Raw genomic sequence first — 18,181 nt, forward strand, 5'->3', positions numbered from 1 at the left:
GAGAGTTTTGAGGAACCTCCTTCTGGTGGAGCAGGGATTCTCTGCAAAGAATCTTACAGACCCGAAAACCTAGATTGATAAAAGAGGTTTATTATAGGAATTAGGAAGTAAGGTTAGAAATCCTGACAGAGAGGCATAGTCTCATTAGGGAAATAGGTGAAGGTAAAAAGAGAGTAGCACTGAAAGAGAATATTATTCCAGTGGGCAGAGGTTTCCTTAGCATAGCAAACCTGGCATACCTGGCATGTCAGCACCTCTGCAAAGAAATGAGTTTTTAATTGCCATTTTTATAAGAAGGTCTTTGGCTGCAAGCGAAATCTGCTCCCCCTCCAAATGAAGCTGGTGGGTGTAGTTGAATTGAATAGAAGATCTTTAATTGAATGGAGTTGGATTTTTTAGCTGGGAACTGAATCAACCCTATCTAGATAACAGAATGAAGTTGTTTATCTTGTTTCTCTCTGGGCCGTCTCTCAGTGAGGCAGAGTTGAAGGAGATTTTCTCCTTCTAGGAGTTTTAGAGTTTCGGGGTCCCTTCTTCACTATGATTATTGATAATTATTATTATAAGGTTGCTCTAAGTAGAATTATAATTCAAGATACAAAATAAAATACATGGGGCTTGGAGTCTAAATTGAATAGATTGCCATACAGATCGCTTGACCTGTGCGAACCTACTTCCTCACCTAAAAAAGAAAGGAACTGAATTGGACCCCGAGTCTCTGGGGTTCCCCAACTCGGAAACCAACAAATGAATAATCCCCGGAGGTGCCGCCACTTGCCCTCACTTGCTATGGCGCCTGGCCGGCTTCTTGCCAACAATTTCGCTGGGGCTGCTGGGATTGGGGTTTTCCAGTCGCGTGTGCACAGGCTGGCGGTAAGTTTAGACCACTCAAAGTTTGAAGTTGCGGTGCAGAGAGAGAGCACGTCGGGGATCCTTGGGCTCTCCGGGGCTTTTCTCCAGGTAGCAATTCGCCGTGGTTGGGGGAGGGGCGGCGTTAGGAGTTGTCCTTGTTAAATCCCAGAGTCAAAGGCGATTCTGGGAGTGGTTATAATACCGGCCCCGGGTTTCGGAGGTTGGAATAATTGGAAATTGGGATGGGGATGAGGATGGGGTGAAGCAGGTGAAGCGCCGAAGAGGGGGCATCGAAGAATGGCTGTTCCGGAGTAGAAGCACTCCCTTCCCTCCCCCATTTTGTCCACGCTGTATAGGGGATCCTGTTCTAGCCTATCTGGGTCAAAACTCAGGGATTGGGGGGCTTGGTGAATGGGCGGCCAGACGATCCAAAGAACTTTTGAGTAGCCACTTTCAATAAGAGTGTCGATCGCCTGAGCTTAATAAAGGGTGCATTTCGGAGGAGGGAGAGGGAGAGCACGCCACGTTGCGGAGCCGAGGCAGTCCACTCCCGGAAGGGGAAAGAAGGTCTTTAGGTTGTTTTCCCACACCCTGTGAGTTTGGAGCTGAAAAAAACAAAGATCAACTTTTAGGCGGCCCTTTGTTTCAAGAGGTGAGAAAATTACTCTGCGAATCTAGAGAATCATTCCCTTCAGGACATACAGCTGGGCGGGGACTGAAGTGAGCGGGATTGACTATGGCGCTCTTGGCGAGTGAGTGGGGGAGATTTAAGTCCAAATAAATTCTTGGTTTATGAGTCCCCATTTCATCCACTTCTGCAAGAACCTAGTATCCTTGTCTTGCCCTATGGTGTATCTTGTGTTTGAATCCCAGATTGTGTTTCCTCTCTCTCGCTTACTTCCATCTTGCATTTCCTGTTTTGGATTAACCCAGGTTAGCTCAACGCTTTATGTAGAATAGACAAAAATATACAGTAGGCAATTATTCAACTCACGATAATGACATATTCATCACTTTTTCTGTATTGAGATACCTACATCTGCTTTGTTTTGTTTTGAGGGGAAGGATTCATTTTGGAAAGAAAGGGGAATGTTTTCTTATTTTGAAATACCTACCTACACACTTGAACGTGCCCCTCTCCGATTAACTCAGCCTGGAGTGGACTCGACCTTTGTCTGTTTTGGGGGGAGGGATCCTTTCCCTCCCTTCCCCTTTAGCTATGTGGTACGTTCCGGGCTTCCTGGTTTGGGATAGGAGCGAGAGTACATCAATGGAAGGGGCGGGCCTTGGAATAGAGCTGAGCCTGGGCTAAGAGCCATGCCAAAATTAAAACTATATATATATATATATATATATATATCACACACACACACACACACACACACACACACACACACACACACACACACACATATATACACCCCAAAACAAAGAGAACAGGGATTCACCTACATAAAAATATGTATAGCAAATTTTTTTGAATTGGAAACTGAAGGGGTACCCATCAATTTGTAGTATGGCTGATTAAATTATAGCAAATAATGGATTACTATTTTGAATGTTTCAGAAATGAGTTTCAGAGAAACTTTGATGAACTGATTTAGATAGTTAAGTGAGCAAAACCGGGAGAAAACAATGGATTTTATTTTTCCCCCAGTAAGAAAAAAAAAATTCTTGTTGGGGGAAGTGGAGTTGTAGATTACGTTAAAAAAAAACTTCTTTTGAGCCAAGATATTCAGTCCCCCTGCCAAATAGATGGGTGCCGGCATATTTAGTCTCTTCAACTATCTATTGTCATCCTGACTTTTAGGATTTCCATTGCTGGGAATTGCTTCTCTTAACTACACTTGGGACTAGCTCTCAAACTGACATGCCAGTTTCTGTTTTAGGTTGCTCATTGAAAAATGGTGAGCTCTAGATCATAGGATCATTGATGGAAAGAACTTTGGTTTAGCCCCTTCATCGCTCCAGGCCACATGTAGGAAATATAAATACTATAAGGCCTTAGTGACCTAGTTCAAATTGCTGGAAATACAAAGGCTCCCCGTCTCCCCCTCCCCCCTCAAAAAAAAAAAAAAAAACTACCACCAAAATCTATTCTTGCTCTTAAGAACTTAATAATCTAAGAGGATGGCAACATGCAAACAACTTTATTATTATTATTATTATAGCTTTTTATTTACAAGATATATGCATGGGTAATTTTTCATCATTGACAAATGCAAAACCTTTTGTTCCACTTTTTCCCCTCCTTCCCTTCCCCCTCCCCAGATGGCAAGTAGACGAATACATGTTAAATATGTTAAAAACAATATATGTATATATGTGCATACAGTTATTTTAACATGCAAACAACTTTGTAAAAATAAGATAGAAGATACATTGGAGAAGGTACTAAAATTAAGGAGGATTAGGAAAAACTTGCAGAATTACCTGAGATTTGAAGAATAGGTTCCTTTTTTTTTATGTTTTTATTCATTATCAATATAATGGGCTTGAGATGTTTAATTTATTAGTTATATAGAGTGAATTTATTATTAATGATTTGGAGTGTTTTTCCATGCAATTCATAGTTCATCTTTATTTTCAGAATTGCCTTTTAATTTTTTTTCACCATCTGACTCACCATTATTTTAACTGCTAAGTTCAATGTCTTTTTCTCAGTCCTGGTGATGCTGAAAGTTCTTAGCAGTTTTTTATGGTTGAACATTCCCTTCACCTGGATATTTCTCCTCTGTCTTCTGTTCCTATTTATAAAACCATTTCTTTCAAGTCTCCTATGCTGAATTCCAAAGGCATCTTCCCAAGCTCTCATCACCTCAGATTGTTGTAACAGCATTGCTCTCCCTACTTCCAGTCTTCCTTTTTACAACTATTAACGAGATTTTCCTTAGTTTGACTTCCCTATTTGACTTGTAATTCCTATATAATGGTATCCCAACCTCCCTGAAAAATGCTACATTATTCTTCATTTATATATGTGTGTGTATCACAATTTTCTTCTTTCCCCTCACTGCATTGTAAACTCCATTTTAGTAAAAGATATAGCCTTGTGACTCTGGGCAAGTCACTTAACCCCAATTGCCTCAGCAAAAAAAAAAAAAAAAAAAAAAAGCCATTGGCATGTTAACCTGTTTAATGTTTAATTCTAATGAATGAGCATTAAAGCAGATCACAGCTGACACAACCTCTCATTTTACAGATAAGGAAATTGGAAAATTGAGTGACCTATCTAATGGCACAAAGTATCATGGGCTGAGATTTGAATCCAGAGCTTCTCAACTCCAAATTGATGATTTTTCTAAAGTGAACATTGACAACAAAGATAACTGTCAGAAGGGTATTTGACAATGAGTTTAGAATTGGCATGATCTTTACCATCCTGTGGCCAGTTTGGTGATGAATATTTCCAAATTTAGCTAGGCTGGTATATATTATACCTATTATAAATATAGACATGTAGATGAAACAATTTGTAACCATCTCCAGAGTTTTTGCTATGCTTTTGATAGCTTCCATATATTCACCTCCACATTTTGAGGAGGTGGCACTGGAGAAGAACTTCAGGGGGAAATAGTATATAATGGTATTATATAATAAAGATATGGTGTTTCTCTTTCCCCCTTCCCCTTCTCTTCCCCTAAATACACTACTGATGTCATCAGCAAGAGGTCCAGGTATTTTCCGGTCATAGGGGTGGGGTAATATTGAATCCCTCCATACCTGCTCTCATTTCTAAGGCAAAATCAGACTCTTAGTAGACAAGGAATTGTTTTTGGTATTGACATTAAATTCTGCTAAAAGTTCTTTTTGAGACATCTCTGTACTCTGGTTTCTCAAAGGCAGTGACAGAACACAAGCTTTTGGCAAGTCTTATAAAGCCAGAAACAAGTAGTGAACTTTTTTTCACCTGAGCATCTCAACTCTGATATCAGATATCAAAACTTAGATTGAGATTAGGAATTTTAAAAATACTGACACTTGTAGAACATTTTAGGATTATATTGGTTTTCAAAAAAATTAAATAATCTTCCACCCTGCCTTTCCTATAAACTTCCCAGCCCATAATTGTATTGTGTGCAATAAGAGGGAGCTGGTGTCAGAGTTGGAGTTAGAAGCATTAGATTTGAATTTTAGTTTTTAATATTTATTAATATTGCTCCCAAGGGCAAGTCATTTATTCTGTCTAGTGCCACCCTGTCCTTTGTACATTGTAGGGACTCAGTTACTGATTATGTGTAACATATAAGTCTATTGTCAAAGGAAGTAGCAACATATATGCTCTTTTATCCTAAAATTAATCATGCCACCCATCTCTAGAATTCCTTGTCCTTCCTTTTACACTTTTCATTTATACCTTACTTTCTGGTCATCTTCATCCTCCTCTCTTTTCTTTTTAATGCTTTATTTTAAAAAAAAAAAATTAACATTAATTTAAAACTTATATGCAAAATAGAAAAAAAACAAAAAATTTTGTCATATGAACAGCAGAACATAAGAAATCAAAATATATAACAATAAATCTCCCAAAACTGTCCATCTTTTTTTTTTTTTTTTTTTTTGCTTCCTTATAGGTTTTCTTTTGTCCTCTTTTGTGTTCTTTATTCCATATTATATTTAATTTTGCTGGACATATTTTTGCCTTTTTGATTGTTAATATACGGTATTCTAGGACTGCAGTTTTTTATTGTATATGCTGATGGATCTTGTGCAATTCTAATAGTAGTTCTAGCATATTTGAATTGTTGTTGCTATTACTGATGCTGTTGCTTGTAAAAAAAAATTTTTTTTCTTTGATTTGGGGATTTCAGAATTTTAGATGTTCCTATATGTTTTCCTCATAGAATCTCTTTCAGGTGATGATCAGTGGTTTTTTGTTGTTGTTGTTGTTGTTTTAATTTTTACTTTCCCCTCTTGTACTATTACATCCAGACAATCTTTTTAAATTATTTCTTCTATTGTATCAAGGTCCCTTTTTTTGGTCATAGATTTCAAATAATCCAATTATTGTGTTTTTCTTGATCTGTTTTTCTAAATTTCTTCTTAGTCTCTTGTAATTTCACTGACTTCCCTTTGCCCAATTCTAATTTTCTTTTACCCCCCCTTATTAAAACTTTTCATTTTTCAAAACAATTATTCAACATTAGCTCTTGCAAAACCTTGTATTCCAATTTTTCCACCCCTTCCCCCATCCCCTAGATGCCAAGTAGTCCTATATGTGTTAAACATGGTAGAAATATATATATATATGTTAAATCCCATGTATGCATATATATTTACATAATTATCTTGTCACACAAGAAAAATCAAATCAAACCAGAAAAAAAAGGGAAGGAAAATAAAATGCAAGCAAACAACAAAAAGAGTGAAAATGCTAAGTTGTGAACCAAACTCAATTTCCACAATCCTCTCTCTGGGTGTAGATGGCTTTCTTCATCACTAGACAATTAGAACTTATCTGAATCATCTCATTGTTGAAGAGAGCCACATCCATCAGAATTGATCATCATATAATCTTGTTGCTATGTTTAATGATCTCCTGGTTCTACTTATTTCACTTAGCATCAGTTCATATAAGTCTCTCCAGGCTTCTCTGAAATAATCCTTCTGGTCGTTTCTTATAGAGCAATAATATTCCATAACATCCATATTCTATAACTTATTCAGCCATTTATCCACTCAGTTTCCAATTTCTTGCCACTACAGAAAGGGCTGCCAGAAATGTTTTTGCCCATGTGGATCCCTTTCCCTTCTTTAAGATCTCTTTGGACATAATTCCAAATTGCTTTCCAGAATGGCTGGATCCATTCATAGTTCCACCAACAATGTATTAGTGTCCCAGTTTTCCTACATTCCCCTCCAACATTCGTCATTATCTTTTCCTATCATCTTAGCCAATCTGAGAGGTATTTAGTGGTATCAGAGAGTTGTCTTAATTTGTCTTTCACTGTTCAGTAGTGATTTGGAGTACCTTCTCATATGATTAGAAATGATTTTAATTTCTTCATCTGAAAATTGAGTATTCATATCCTTTGACCCATGGCTTGAATTCTTATAAATTTTGGGTCAATTCTCTATATGTTTTAGAAGTGAGGCATTTATCTCAGAACCCTTGAATGTAAAAATGTTTTCCCAGTTTATTGCTTCCCTTCTGATCTTGTCTGAATTAATTTTGTTTATACAAAAACTTTTTAATTTAATATGATCAAAATGATCTATCTGGTGTTCAGTTATGAGCTCCAGTTCTTCTTTGGACACAAATTCCTTTCTCCTCCACAGATCTAAGAGGTAAATTATGTTGTTCTAATTTATTTATAATCTCATTCTTCATGTCTAGATCATGAACCCATTTCGACCTTATATGGTGTTAGGTGTTGGTCAATACCTAGTTTCTGCCATACTAGTTTCCAATTTTCCTAGCAGTTTTTGTCAAATAGTGAGTTCTCATCCCAAAATCTGGGGTTTGGGAGTTTGTCAAACACTAGATTGCTATAGTCATCGATTATTTTGTCTTGTGAACCTAATCTATTCCACTGATTAGTTGCTCTATTTCTTAGTCATTACCAAATGGTTTTTGTGACCACTGCTTTCTAATATAATTTTAGGTCTGGTAAAACTAGGCCACTTTCTTTTTTTTTTAATTTTTTAATTTTTTTATTAATTCCCTTGAAATTCTTGACCTTCTATTCTTCCAGGTGAATTTTGTTGTTATTTTTTCTAGGTGTTAGTAAAATAGTTTCTTGGGAGTTTGATTGGTATAGCACTAAATAAATAGGCTAGTTTAGGTAGTATTGTCCTTTTTATTATATTCTCTTGATCTATGTAAGAGCACTTGATATTTTTCTAATTGTTTAGATCTGATTTTATCTGTTTGGAAAGTGTTTTGTAGTTGTGTTCATACTATCAAAAGTTATTTTAAATGGAATTTCTCTTTGTATCTCTTGCTGATGGACTTTGTTGGTGATGTATAAAAATGCTGATAATTTCTGTGGATTTATTTTGTATCCTGCAACTTTGCTAAAATTTGGAATTGTTTCTCTTTCTTTCTTTCCCTGATCCTTGGTCTTCTCTTTTCCCACAGTAACTTTCTATAGTTAGGTTCTTTCTTCTTGGCATACTCTCTCTTGCTCTAAAGTCCTATGGGTGAGAGTGATGTTGGAGGGGTACCTCTGGCTTCACTTTACTTCTCCCTTTTGGCCGAGAACCCAAAACCAAGAATTCCACCCTTTTATAAGAGCCTGCAGCCTGCAGATATTCTATCTAATACTGCTTCTGCACTCCTGGACCTATGCTGATTTCCTTGTCATTCATAGTAGTCTCAACAGCATAAGTGGACCTTGGTCACTCTTATTAGCAGAGGTTTCCTCAGTCTTCCTGGACTCAGACCCCTGACTCCCCATACTATCTGGGAGTGAAATTTCCTGATTGGAGCTAAGACTATCTCCAAACCCAGTTAATCTGGGGGCTCTTTCCTTGCTGTTTCAGCAGAGCTAACCTGAAGATGCTTTACTTCACATGAGTCAAAACTTCTGTCTTGGAGTTTTTCTTTGAAATCTTAGCTAGTCAGGACCATTATATACTTCAACAACAATACTATATGATGATCAATTCTGATGGACGTGGTCCTCTTCAACAATGAGATGAACCAAATCAGTTCCAATAGAGCAGTAATGAATTGTACCAGCTACACCCAGCAAAAGAACTCTGGGAGATTACTATGAACCACTACATAGAATTCCCAATCCCTCTATTTTTGTCTGCCTGCATTTTTGATTGCCTTCACAGGCTAATTGTACACTATTTCAAAGTCCATTCTTTTTGTACAGCAAAATAACTGTTTGGACATGTATACATATATTGTATTTAACTTATACTTTAACATATTTAACATGTATTGGTCAACCTGCCATCTGGGGGAAGGGGTGGGGAGAAGGAGGAGAAAAGTTGGAACAAAAGGTTTTGCACTTGTCGATGCTGAAAAATTAAAAAAAAAAAAAAAGAAAGAAAGAAATCTTAGCTAGATAGGTTCTTCCCCAAGTCTCACTTGTTTTTAATAGGTTTGGGTTTGCCCTGAGGTACAATTTTGTTTGTGGGGGAAATCTGCAGTGCAAATAAAGCAAAACAAAATATCTACAATGCCTGAATCTGCTATCATGTGCAATACTCTCTACCCCTAATTCATCATTTGTCTACCAAGACGAAGAAGAGTTTCATCATCAGTCTTGTAGAATCAAGATTAAGCGTTCCATTTAAATACAAAATTTAATATATTTTAGTATTGTTTCTGTTAGTTTGTATATTGTTCTTTTGATTAATTGGTTCTTACTAACTGTTCTATTATCCCACTCTTGTCTCAAATAACATGCATCTCCATCTGATCTGTCAGTGTATCCTAAAGATTCCTGAATCTTCCAAAACAATCCCAATAGACTTTGGATAGAAAATACCAGCTGCATCCAGAAAAAGAACTATGGAGATTGAATGTAAATCAACACATGCTATGTTCACTTTTTTTCCTGTTGGTTTTTTTTCCCTCTCCCATGGTTTTCCCCTTTTCCGTGATTTTTCTCTCCCAGCATGATTCAAAAAGCAGTGTGAATTAAAAATAAATAAATATTTTTAGAAAGAAAAAAAAATTCTTGCACCTTAGAGTCTGCCCTTCCATTATATCCTGAGATGTGTCCTAAAGACTAGTTCTTTCCCCCTTTCAGCTCAGCTTTCCTTTACTTTCCCAATTAGAATTTTTGAGTTTCTTGTGAACTTGAGATGTCTTGCTTTGCTAGTTATATTCTTAGCACTTATCACTATAAAAATAGTTTTGCTACCCCAATTCAATTTAATCAGCCTTTATTCAGTTCATTGTTCTGAGTTAAGTAGAATAGGATTAAATTTGATTTAGTTAATAAGAATGAGTCATGTAGGTTATGATTAACTATAATTAACTAAATGATAATATTATTTCTATGTGATTTATAGGTTAGATATATATTTTATTAGTATATTAACTTGTATTAAGAATTTTCTATATTAGGCCTTCTGCCCTTCCCTCCTATCAATGAACTATGAGAGAATTGTGCTTGAAAAAACACAGCTCTGTTAGCATCCTTGTTTTCTTGGAATAAATGGTTTGAACAAGCCTGTTGAAGGCCTTGTTTGACAAACTTCTTACAACGTTCTTATGACCTGTGAAAAGCTCCAAAATCCTTCTGACCATGTGCTTGTCCCTTAGCAAGTCCTAGGAGTTCCCCAATTCTGAAAACTTACCAATCATGAATTGTAATATCTCTTCAGTGACTTCCCATGGTCCATTAAAGTAGCTAGCTCTTCCTGAGAATGGAAACCTTGACCTTGAGGAAAGTCTTAGATACAGTTGTTTAGGGATAGCTCAGAGCTTTGCTTTAGTTGACTTTTGTTACAGATTGGATTTTTATCCAAATTTATCATAAGCTATAAACACTTAACATGCTTTATCATTCATTAACTTCTTTATTGGATATTCATCTGTACAAATCTTCCTGGCTTTCTGAATTACTTGTGTTATTATGCCATAAGAAATGATTGTTCAGATCATCTATTCATCTGGTACAGTAATATCCATTGACTACAGTTTGTTCAACTGTTGCCCAACTGATGGGTATTAATTTGTTTCTAGCTTGTTGTTACTACCCAAAAAAAAAAAAAAAAAAGTTGTTGTGTAGATATTTTGATATATTTGGGACCTTTCTGTCTTTGCCCTTACTGGGTCAAATTTAGTTACTTCACAAATAATTTCAAATTGTTTTCCAGATCAGATGGCTCAATATGTAATAAATCTGAGCATTCTAAAGCTATGGTGTTTAATTTCCTCATATCTCACATAATAATACTTTGTCTTTCCTCTCCCTGGTGTACTTATTGTATGTTGTTATTATTATCTGTGTGGTTTCTCCTATTAGTAAGTACTCTATAGAGGCTCCCTGATGATAGGTTTGAACTCTTACTCATTTAGACTTTGTCTACTTTGTATATAGTAGATACCTAGTATGTATTATTGTATGAATATTAAATGGGATAGTCTCAGAGGGAAAACATTGAGACTAAGGAAAACTGGCAATAGTTTCTTACAGAAAATTGAACATTATCTGGAGTTTGAAGGAAGCCAAGTGGACTAAAAGTCATATATGATGAAGGAGCATTCCAGGCATGAGGGAGGACAGCCAGAGAGTATCTGTTAGGAGAGTAACAAGGAGGCAGTGTCACTGGATTGTCAAGTACCTGGAATGGAGAAGAAAGGATTAAGAAAACTAGACCGTAGGAAGGGCTTTAAAGGCCAAACAGGATTTTATATTTGATCCTTGAAGTAATAGGGAGTTTATTAAATGAATATGATCAAGCCTGCATTTTAAGACCAATTTGATAGCTGAGTAGAAAGTGGATTGAAATGGGAATAGATGAGACCAACCATCATGTTAATTATGAAATGATGAGGATTATACCAAGGTATCAAGAGAGAAGGGAGCCAATAATAAAGAGAATGTTACAAAGGTGGAATAACAGGACTTGACAACTGATTAGATATGGAATGTAAGAGAGTTGGAGGATGACATCTTGGTGACTGGGAGGATGGTAGTACTCTCAATGATAATGGGAAAGTTAAGAAATGGGGTTGGGAGGGATTGAGTTTAAATCAGGGTCTAGGAATTTCTAAGCTGTTGATTGTTTCTACCCAAACATCTTTAACCTGCATATCAATACATTCTTTTGCTCATGATAGAGAAAGGAAGGGAGGGAGGGAGAGAAGGTACTGTAGCCAACCTACTCAAAGTTGCAATGTCAGGAAATTACAGGATACAAAAAGGATAAGTTTGGACTAATATCTTTTCCCTCCCTTCCTTTCCCTAACATCCTCCACCAGCCACAAAACTGCCTTCTTGAGGTCTACCATGGAGGAATCACTATCAGATCTGGAGCCCCCACTGAGTCAGGAAACCTTCTCAGACCTATGGAAATTGTGAGTGAGGGGTGGAGTATGACATTCCCAACATTACCTACTTATCAATCATGAGTCTTTTTAATAAATGTCCCTGAGTTCTCTCTATGACTTCCTTATCATAGATGAGTTGAGTTAGTTTCAGCCCTTTCCTTTATGTAGATGTGTGATCTTAGAGAGATAGTTAATTTGTTCAAATAGTAGGACCTGTTCTGTCCACTAGGCTGTGTGTCCAGTCACCCATGTAGTATTCTCTCCCCGTCTACTCCCCAACCCCAAATGTAAATGACTAATATTAAAAAAAAGTTTCAGATATTTCTTTCTTTTTGCTTTTCAGACAATGGAACAATTTACCAGATGATTTGTCGGTATGAACTTGGTACATGAAGGGAACAACAAAGTGAGGAACAGGCTAGGGGGGAAATCTGGGTTTCTCTGATTCATTTTGTGATCTCTCTCTCCATCTAACCCTAGAATATAGATGATATACAGTTTGCCTCTTCAGATAGTATAAGCTGGCTGGAAAATGAGGAAGAAAATCATGGATTTCAGGTGTCTTTGCCCCCAGTTAACCTGCCAACATCATCTACTGTTCCATCCCAAAAGGACTATCCTGGAGATTATGGCTTCAGACTTGGATTTCTACAGTCTGGAACGGCCAAGTCTGTCACCTGCACGGTCAGTAGGGAATTGGTGGAGGGAGGTAAGAAGAGAAAGGAAAGGAGTGAGAGAAAAGCATAGACAGATCTTGATGGATTCTGATAGGGTTGACCTCTGCCCTTTTATGTTCTCTCATTTTTTTACCTCCCTGACTTTTGGTAGACATAGATTCCATAGAACTGGACCCTTTGGTGGATGTGAGGGAGAGGAAATAATGAAGAACCCTAAAGATTTAGCCCTTTGACATTTGGTGATGATTTTTTTAGCATTACTTATTTAGATTGTTAAATCTTTGTGACCTCACCTTATGTCTTTGATCTGTTTCTCTCAATAGCACCAATCCTTTCACTAGAATTGAGAGCCTTTTCTTATCTCACCTGCTCCTCTTGTGATGGGCAGGAACAGTGCTTACTGCTTTTGCTTTTATATCTGCCATGGTGCAAGGCTCAGCTCTGACTCTGACTAAATACTTATTGATGATGACACTTATAATCTTGCCTTTCCTCCTAATATCATACTCATCCCACTTAGATAAATCTTGTTCCTATCTCCACTATATCATTTATTTCTGTCCTCTTCTCTCACCTGTCTGAATTACTCGTTTAAACCTTCATTATATCTGGCCTAAACTATTGTTGTAATAGCTTCCTTTACTATTTTCTTCACTGCAATCTGAATCCTTTTATTATATCCTTCACATTTCACACTACTGCCAGGGGTAATTAAATCTTCAGTAGATTTCTATCCCTACATGGTGTAAAAATCCTAGTAGTTTTGTTTTTTGTTTTTCATTCAAGATCCTCTATGATATAGGGTTCTTTGTTTTGGGGGGGAAGAGTGGGGTCTTTGTTTTTGGTGACAAGGCACTCAAGGTTAAGTGACTTGCCCAAGTTTGTATAGCTACTGTCAACTGTCTTGGCCCAGTTTGAATTCAAGTTCTCCTAAATCTAGGGTTAGTGCTCCATCCACTACCCCACTTAACTGCTCCTATGACAGTTATAACCTGTCTTTTGAGTCTTGTTTTCTTACATGTATACAGTTTATACTCTCTCTGACCAAGCTCTTTCTCCCATACATACTAATTACTTCTGCCTTAAAACTTTTATCTATTTTTTTCTCCTTCCCTAGAATATCCCTTCTTTCTCATCTCTACCTTCAAAACCCCTTATAATCCAATTAGATGCCACCTTTTGCTTGAAGGCATCCTTTGATTGTTTTTTATTCCTGTGGATTCTCACATCTCTTTTATGCTACTCTTCACCTTGTAGTGCATTAATTGTGTCTTTTCAAACTGCAAACTCTATGAGGGCAGGGACTGTCTTTCTTGTTTTAGATTCTTGCATGTAAGGATAGGACTCACTCAATAAATATTTAATTGGAACTGACCAAGACCTTTACTCCACTATACTCTGGCTTTCTCCACAGTACTCCCCTGAACTGAACAAGCTATTTTGCCAGCTGGCCAAGACCTGCCCTGTCCAGCTCTGGGTCACTTCACCACCACCTGCTGGTGCCCGAGTCCGTGCTATGGCTATTTATAAGAAGTCAGAACATATGACTGAGGTGGTTAAGCGTTGTCCCCACCATGAAAGATGTACTGAGCACAAAGATGGTGAGAACAGAAGCACCCCAACATGGGAATGGAGGAGGAACCAGCTTCCCTCATCCTAACACTTTTTGCCATCTGCCCTATAGCCTTGGCACCCCCACAGCACCTGATTCGGGTGGAAGGAAACCTACGGGCTGAATACCTTAGTGATCTCACCACCCAGCGACAGAGTGTGTCCGTCCCTTATGAGTCCCCAGAGGTGTGTTTGAGGGCTCCGGGGTGTCCAGGAAGAGGGATATTTAGCAATGGCAGCCTGTTGAGTTACTGAACAGATAATGGGTCTTCTCACTTTCAGGTTGGCTGTGATTATACTACAGTCCATTACAACTATATGTGCAACAGTTCCTGCATGGGGGGCATGAACCGGCGCCCAATCCTCACTATCATAACTCTAGAAGACTCCAGGTGATAGTCTGATTCCATAGGTTCTTCCTAGTCAGAGAATTCCAGATATCTTTCTCTCCTTCTTTTGTGTCTATATCTTCTAAGTCTGCAAAGTCCAGCTACTAGTTCCATTCTCCCTGTGACTCATGTCCCTCAAAAGTAACTCCTCCTTCCCACCCAGCTCAGCAATCATTCCATCATCTTTAAGCTAGGAATAATTCATTCCACAAATCTTCCATAGCACTTTGCTGAGAGCTCAAATTATTCCTTGTGTTCAAGTTAGTTGTATACCTATCTAATCTGTTTCCATCCCCAAATTAAATTGTAAGTTTCTTGAGTCTGTCATGAGTCTTGTTTTTTCTTTGTATCCCCATTGCCTGCCATGTACCTTGTACATACATGCTTAATTAATGTTTATTGAACTGAATTAGGAAAAAAAAATAGCTTTTACTAATTCCCTTTTGAGCTCATGACAATATCCATTTCAGCAGCATTAAAAGTTATTAGTACAGTCTTAAACACTTAATTAGTGCAGTGTTAAACCTTAGGGGACTTTGGGGACACCCTATATTTTGAACTTTGTCATAAACTATTTTACAGAGTAAAATTTTTTAAAAGTTCCTAACTTTCCAGAATCCACACCAATACATTTATCCACTCAAATTTCCTCTTCACTCTTCTATCACATTCCACTTCCAATTTCTCTGACCTGTGTCTGTTTCCTTATTTGAGAGTGGGGACATAGAAGGAAGGGAGAAGAGAGGGCAGGAGTAAAGAAAATTAGGCTGACATGAATATTTATTCTTTTACCCCATCTCTTCCTTAGTGGTCAGCTTCTTGGACGTCGGAGCTTTGAAGTACGTGTATGTGCCTGTCCTGGAAGAGACCGACGGACTGAAGAGGAAAATTTCCGGAAGAAGGGAGGTCACAATCCACAGCCATCCTCTGAGAGCAATAAACGTGGTATGAGTGGAGAAGAAATGGAGAAGAAATTTTATTGGAACAGACTGGGGGTTGAGGAAACAAACTGATAAAATGGGAGTCCACTTGTTTACCCCCTTTTGTCCATGTCTTCCAGCATTGCCCACAACTCCTAGCAGCACCCCCAAGACTAAAAAGAAGTTAATGGATGGAGAATATTTCACTCTCCAGGTATGATAAATTAGATGTGTTTCTAGGCAGAACCCTTTTCCTTTTTCCAGGTCAGAATATTAAGTGACCTAGAATGGGACCATGTCATTATTACCTTCCAGGAGTGGTGGGACTTAAATGAGAATCTTGGAGTAGCTCTGTTTCTTGGCCCCTTTCTCCTTTCTTGGTCTTAATCCCTATCAATAAGTGTTCATGTAGCATAAAAATGTTGCAGTGAGGAAACTTATTTGAATAATAAACCTAGCTCTGACACTTATTAATTGTGTAAGCTTTGGCAGGTCATTTAATTTATCTGAACTCTATAGTATCTTCATCTGTAAAATAGTTGTTCTACATGAGTGGGTCCAGGGGAAAGCTTTGTAAACCTTAGATTTTAGATTGTTTATAAAGCCAGCACTGAGTGAGATTGGTTTTTCCTCTTTCCTATCTGTATATTGCTTGCAGTTAGAACATAGGGCCACCAGGTGGTGTTTGTACCTCTAACCTTGCTACAATACTATCAATGCTTTTCCCTTTTTCATAAAATATAGCTCTTTATAGATAGTCATCTCATGTAAATGCATTTTTGGAGGTTATTTCTTTCACCATGAAGTCCTAACTGCAACTACTTGGTTGCTATCATCTTTTAGAGATACCAGTCAATGAAAGTGACAGAGCATCAGGAAATAAAAGGTAGCTGTTTAGCTGGCAGCATTCAATGAGAAGGGAATGTAAATAACTAGAGTTTATTTAGAGTTTATTTATTTACAAATAGCTAGAGTTAGTTATTAACTTTTTGGGAGAAAAGTGAATGCCTCTCATTAATTCTTAATCATCTTCAATTCTAAGCTTCATGTTACAAAGACTTGATTTTTTTGTTAACTCATCCTGATTCTATTAACTTCTACAACTTGACTTACCATATTCAGCTCCATTTCCTCAACCAGGATCTTTGACAGGCCTTACCTTGGAAGAGAGGGAGATTGGAGACTCTTTAAGAGCCCTGGACTGGCTCAAAACAAAAAAAAAAACCTGATAATTTGTGGAAGTAGTTTTCTATGCAAATCACTTTTTTTTTTCCTAATCAGAAGGATGTAACTTTCTACTCAAAGAAGAATATTACCCATTCTAAAAGGCATTTTTGCCCATAGTCATATATAGTAAGGCTGGATTTTAACTTGAGCATTTTTAGCCATTTATTCTTTTTACCAAGTAGAACAGTAATATGATGGTTACAAAATCTACCTTTTTGTGCCTAGGACAAAAAATAGGCTTTTAAATACAGTTTAAAGTATTTTCTGGATGTGCCTAATAACATTTTCACTTCTCCCTACAAACTCCTAGATTCGAGGTCGACACCGCTACGAGCTACTTCGAGAGCTGAATGAAGCCTTGGAACTAAAAGAAGCTCATAGTGGGAAAGACCCTGAAGGGAGCTGTCCCCACCGCAGGTGAATGTCCTTAAGTCCCTGTCAACCAGGCAGGAGATTCTGACGTGTTCAGACCTTCGCCACAATTCATGCATATGTGTGGTTGACCTTGGAGATCAGGGCAAATATGAAAATATCCTTGATATTTTCCTAATAAATCCCATTCCCTCTTTCCAGCTTATAGGAATATAGTCTTGAACCCTGATTTGTATGTTCCCTTAGAGTTGGCCTCTCTATATATCAGTCTAGTTAAGGTCAGTACAAAATGAGCTTCTTTTTTCCAGCTTAATCTTCTCTAAACTACTTTTTTCCTGCAGCCAATTGAAGTCCAAGAGAGGAGATTCTACCCCCTGTCAAGGCAAAAGACTTTTGGTGAAAAGTGAAGTTGCTGACTCTGACTGAGGCTTTGTAGCATCCCCAAGACACTTTGTAACCTTCTCTGAACTTTGGAGATTCCCAATCTTAAAATTCCCCAAACCCCCTTTTTCCAACTTATCTATCTTAAATAGCAAACTCTCCTTCACTTTGCTGTTCAGTTGTCCTGAATATGACCTTGTCATGACCCTGTTCTGACTCAGCCCAGGACTTCCTGATAGCAGGTCCAGTCTAGCTGCAAGCTTTTTGCTACCTGAGGGTCACAGAAACAGGATTTAAACCCAGAACTCCACAGGGATATTTCCGTTCTGCCGTATTTCTAGACAAGAGTTTTTCCATTTTGACATCTGGAATAAAATGAACACCCCAGTCTGAAATATAACCCCAGTAACCCCCGGAGTTAGTCTGAAGTGCCCACCTCAGTGAAGTTTTTGGGGTTGCCCCAACCCTTTTTTATAATCTTTTTGCCATTTTTTACATTTCTTATTTTCAAATAAAGAGTTAATGCTAGTTGTCCATCTGATATTTAAATGCTAGGGGCCTCTGGGGGGAGCAGGTGGTGTTAATAGAGGAACAAACTAGAAATGGAAGGGAACAAGCTCCAGGAGTGAAACAAAGCACCGGGACTGGGTCAGTCTGTGGGCTGCATGACAATGAGGGGGCCATCTTATTTGCACCCTTCCCTCCCCCCAGTCCTATTCATAAGTCTAGGTCCTCCCCAGGAGGGCAAGACTAGAATTCAGGCTTTTGCCCTTTCTGCTTCCCTTCATC

At 37.8% G+C, this 18,181-nt stretch overlaps 1 protein-coding gene across 3 annotated transcripts; it reads left to right on the forward strand.

Annotated features, from left to right (window-relative positions):
* Nucleotides 1-809: 809 nt before the first annotated feature.
* On the forward strand, nt 810-17,920 carry TP53 (tumor protein p53). 3 transcript variants are annotated; one of them, XM_051995798.1, is made up of 11 exons: nt 810-873; nt 11,747-11,842; nt 12,159-12,189; nt 12,296-12,499; nt 13,907-14,093; nt 14,177-14,289; nt 14,386-14,495; nt 15,301-15,437; nt 15,553-15,626; nt 16,950-17,056; nt 17,353-17,920. In XM_051995798.1, exons 2-11 carry the CDS (start codon nt 11,775-11,777, stop codon nt 17,435-17,437), a joined length of 1,116 nt encoding a protein of 371 aa, XP_051851758.1. In that variant the 5' UTR covers nt 810-873; nt 11,747-11,774; the 3' UTR covers nt 17,438-17,920. The 3 variants fall into 3 exon arrangements, with proteins under 3 accessions (XP_051851758.1, XP_051851756.1, XP_051851757.1); XM_051995796.1 differs by having other exon boundaries at nt 862-960; XM_051995797.1 differs by lacking the exon at nt 810-873 and having other exon boundaries at nt 11,827-11,842; nt 12,159-12,200.
* Nucleotides 17,921-18,181: the final 261 nt, after the last annotated feature.

The sequence above is a fragment of the Antechinus flavipes genome, chromosome 4 (assembly GCF_016432865.1).
Source record: "Antechinus flavipes isolate AdamAnt ecotype Samford, QLD, Australia chromosome 4, AdamAnt_v2, whole genome shotgun sequence".
In the NCBI taxonomy this organism is placed as follows: domain Eukaryota; kingdom Metazoa; phylum Chordata; class Mammalia; order Dasyuromorphia; family Dasyuridae; genus Antechinus; species Antechinus flavipes.

Coding starts and splice junctions, on each gene's coding strand:
- TP53 (XM_051995798.1), top strand. CDS start 11,775: ATGGAGGAATCACTATCAGATCTGGAGCCCCCACTGAGTCAGGAAACC. Junction 12,500..13,906: donor CCAAGTCTGTCACCTGCACG/GTCAGTAGGGAA, acceptor CTTTCTCCACAG/TACTCCCCTGAACTGAACAA. Junction 14,290..14,385: donor TCCCTTATGAGTCCCCAGAG/GTGTGTTTGAGG, acceptor TCTCACTTTCAG/GTTGGCTGTGATTATACTAC.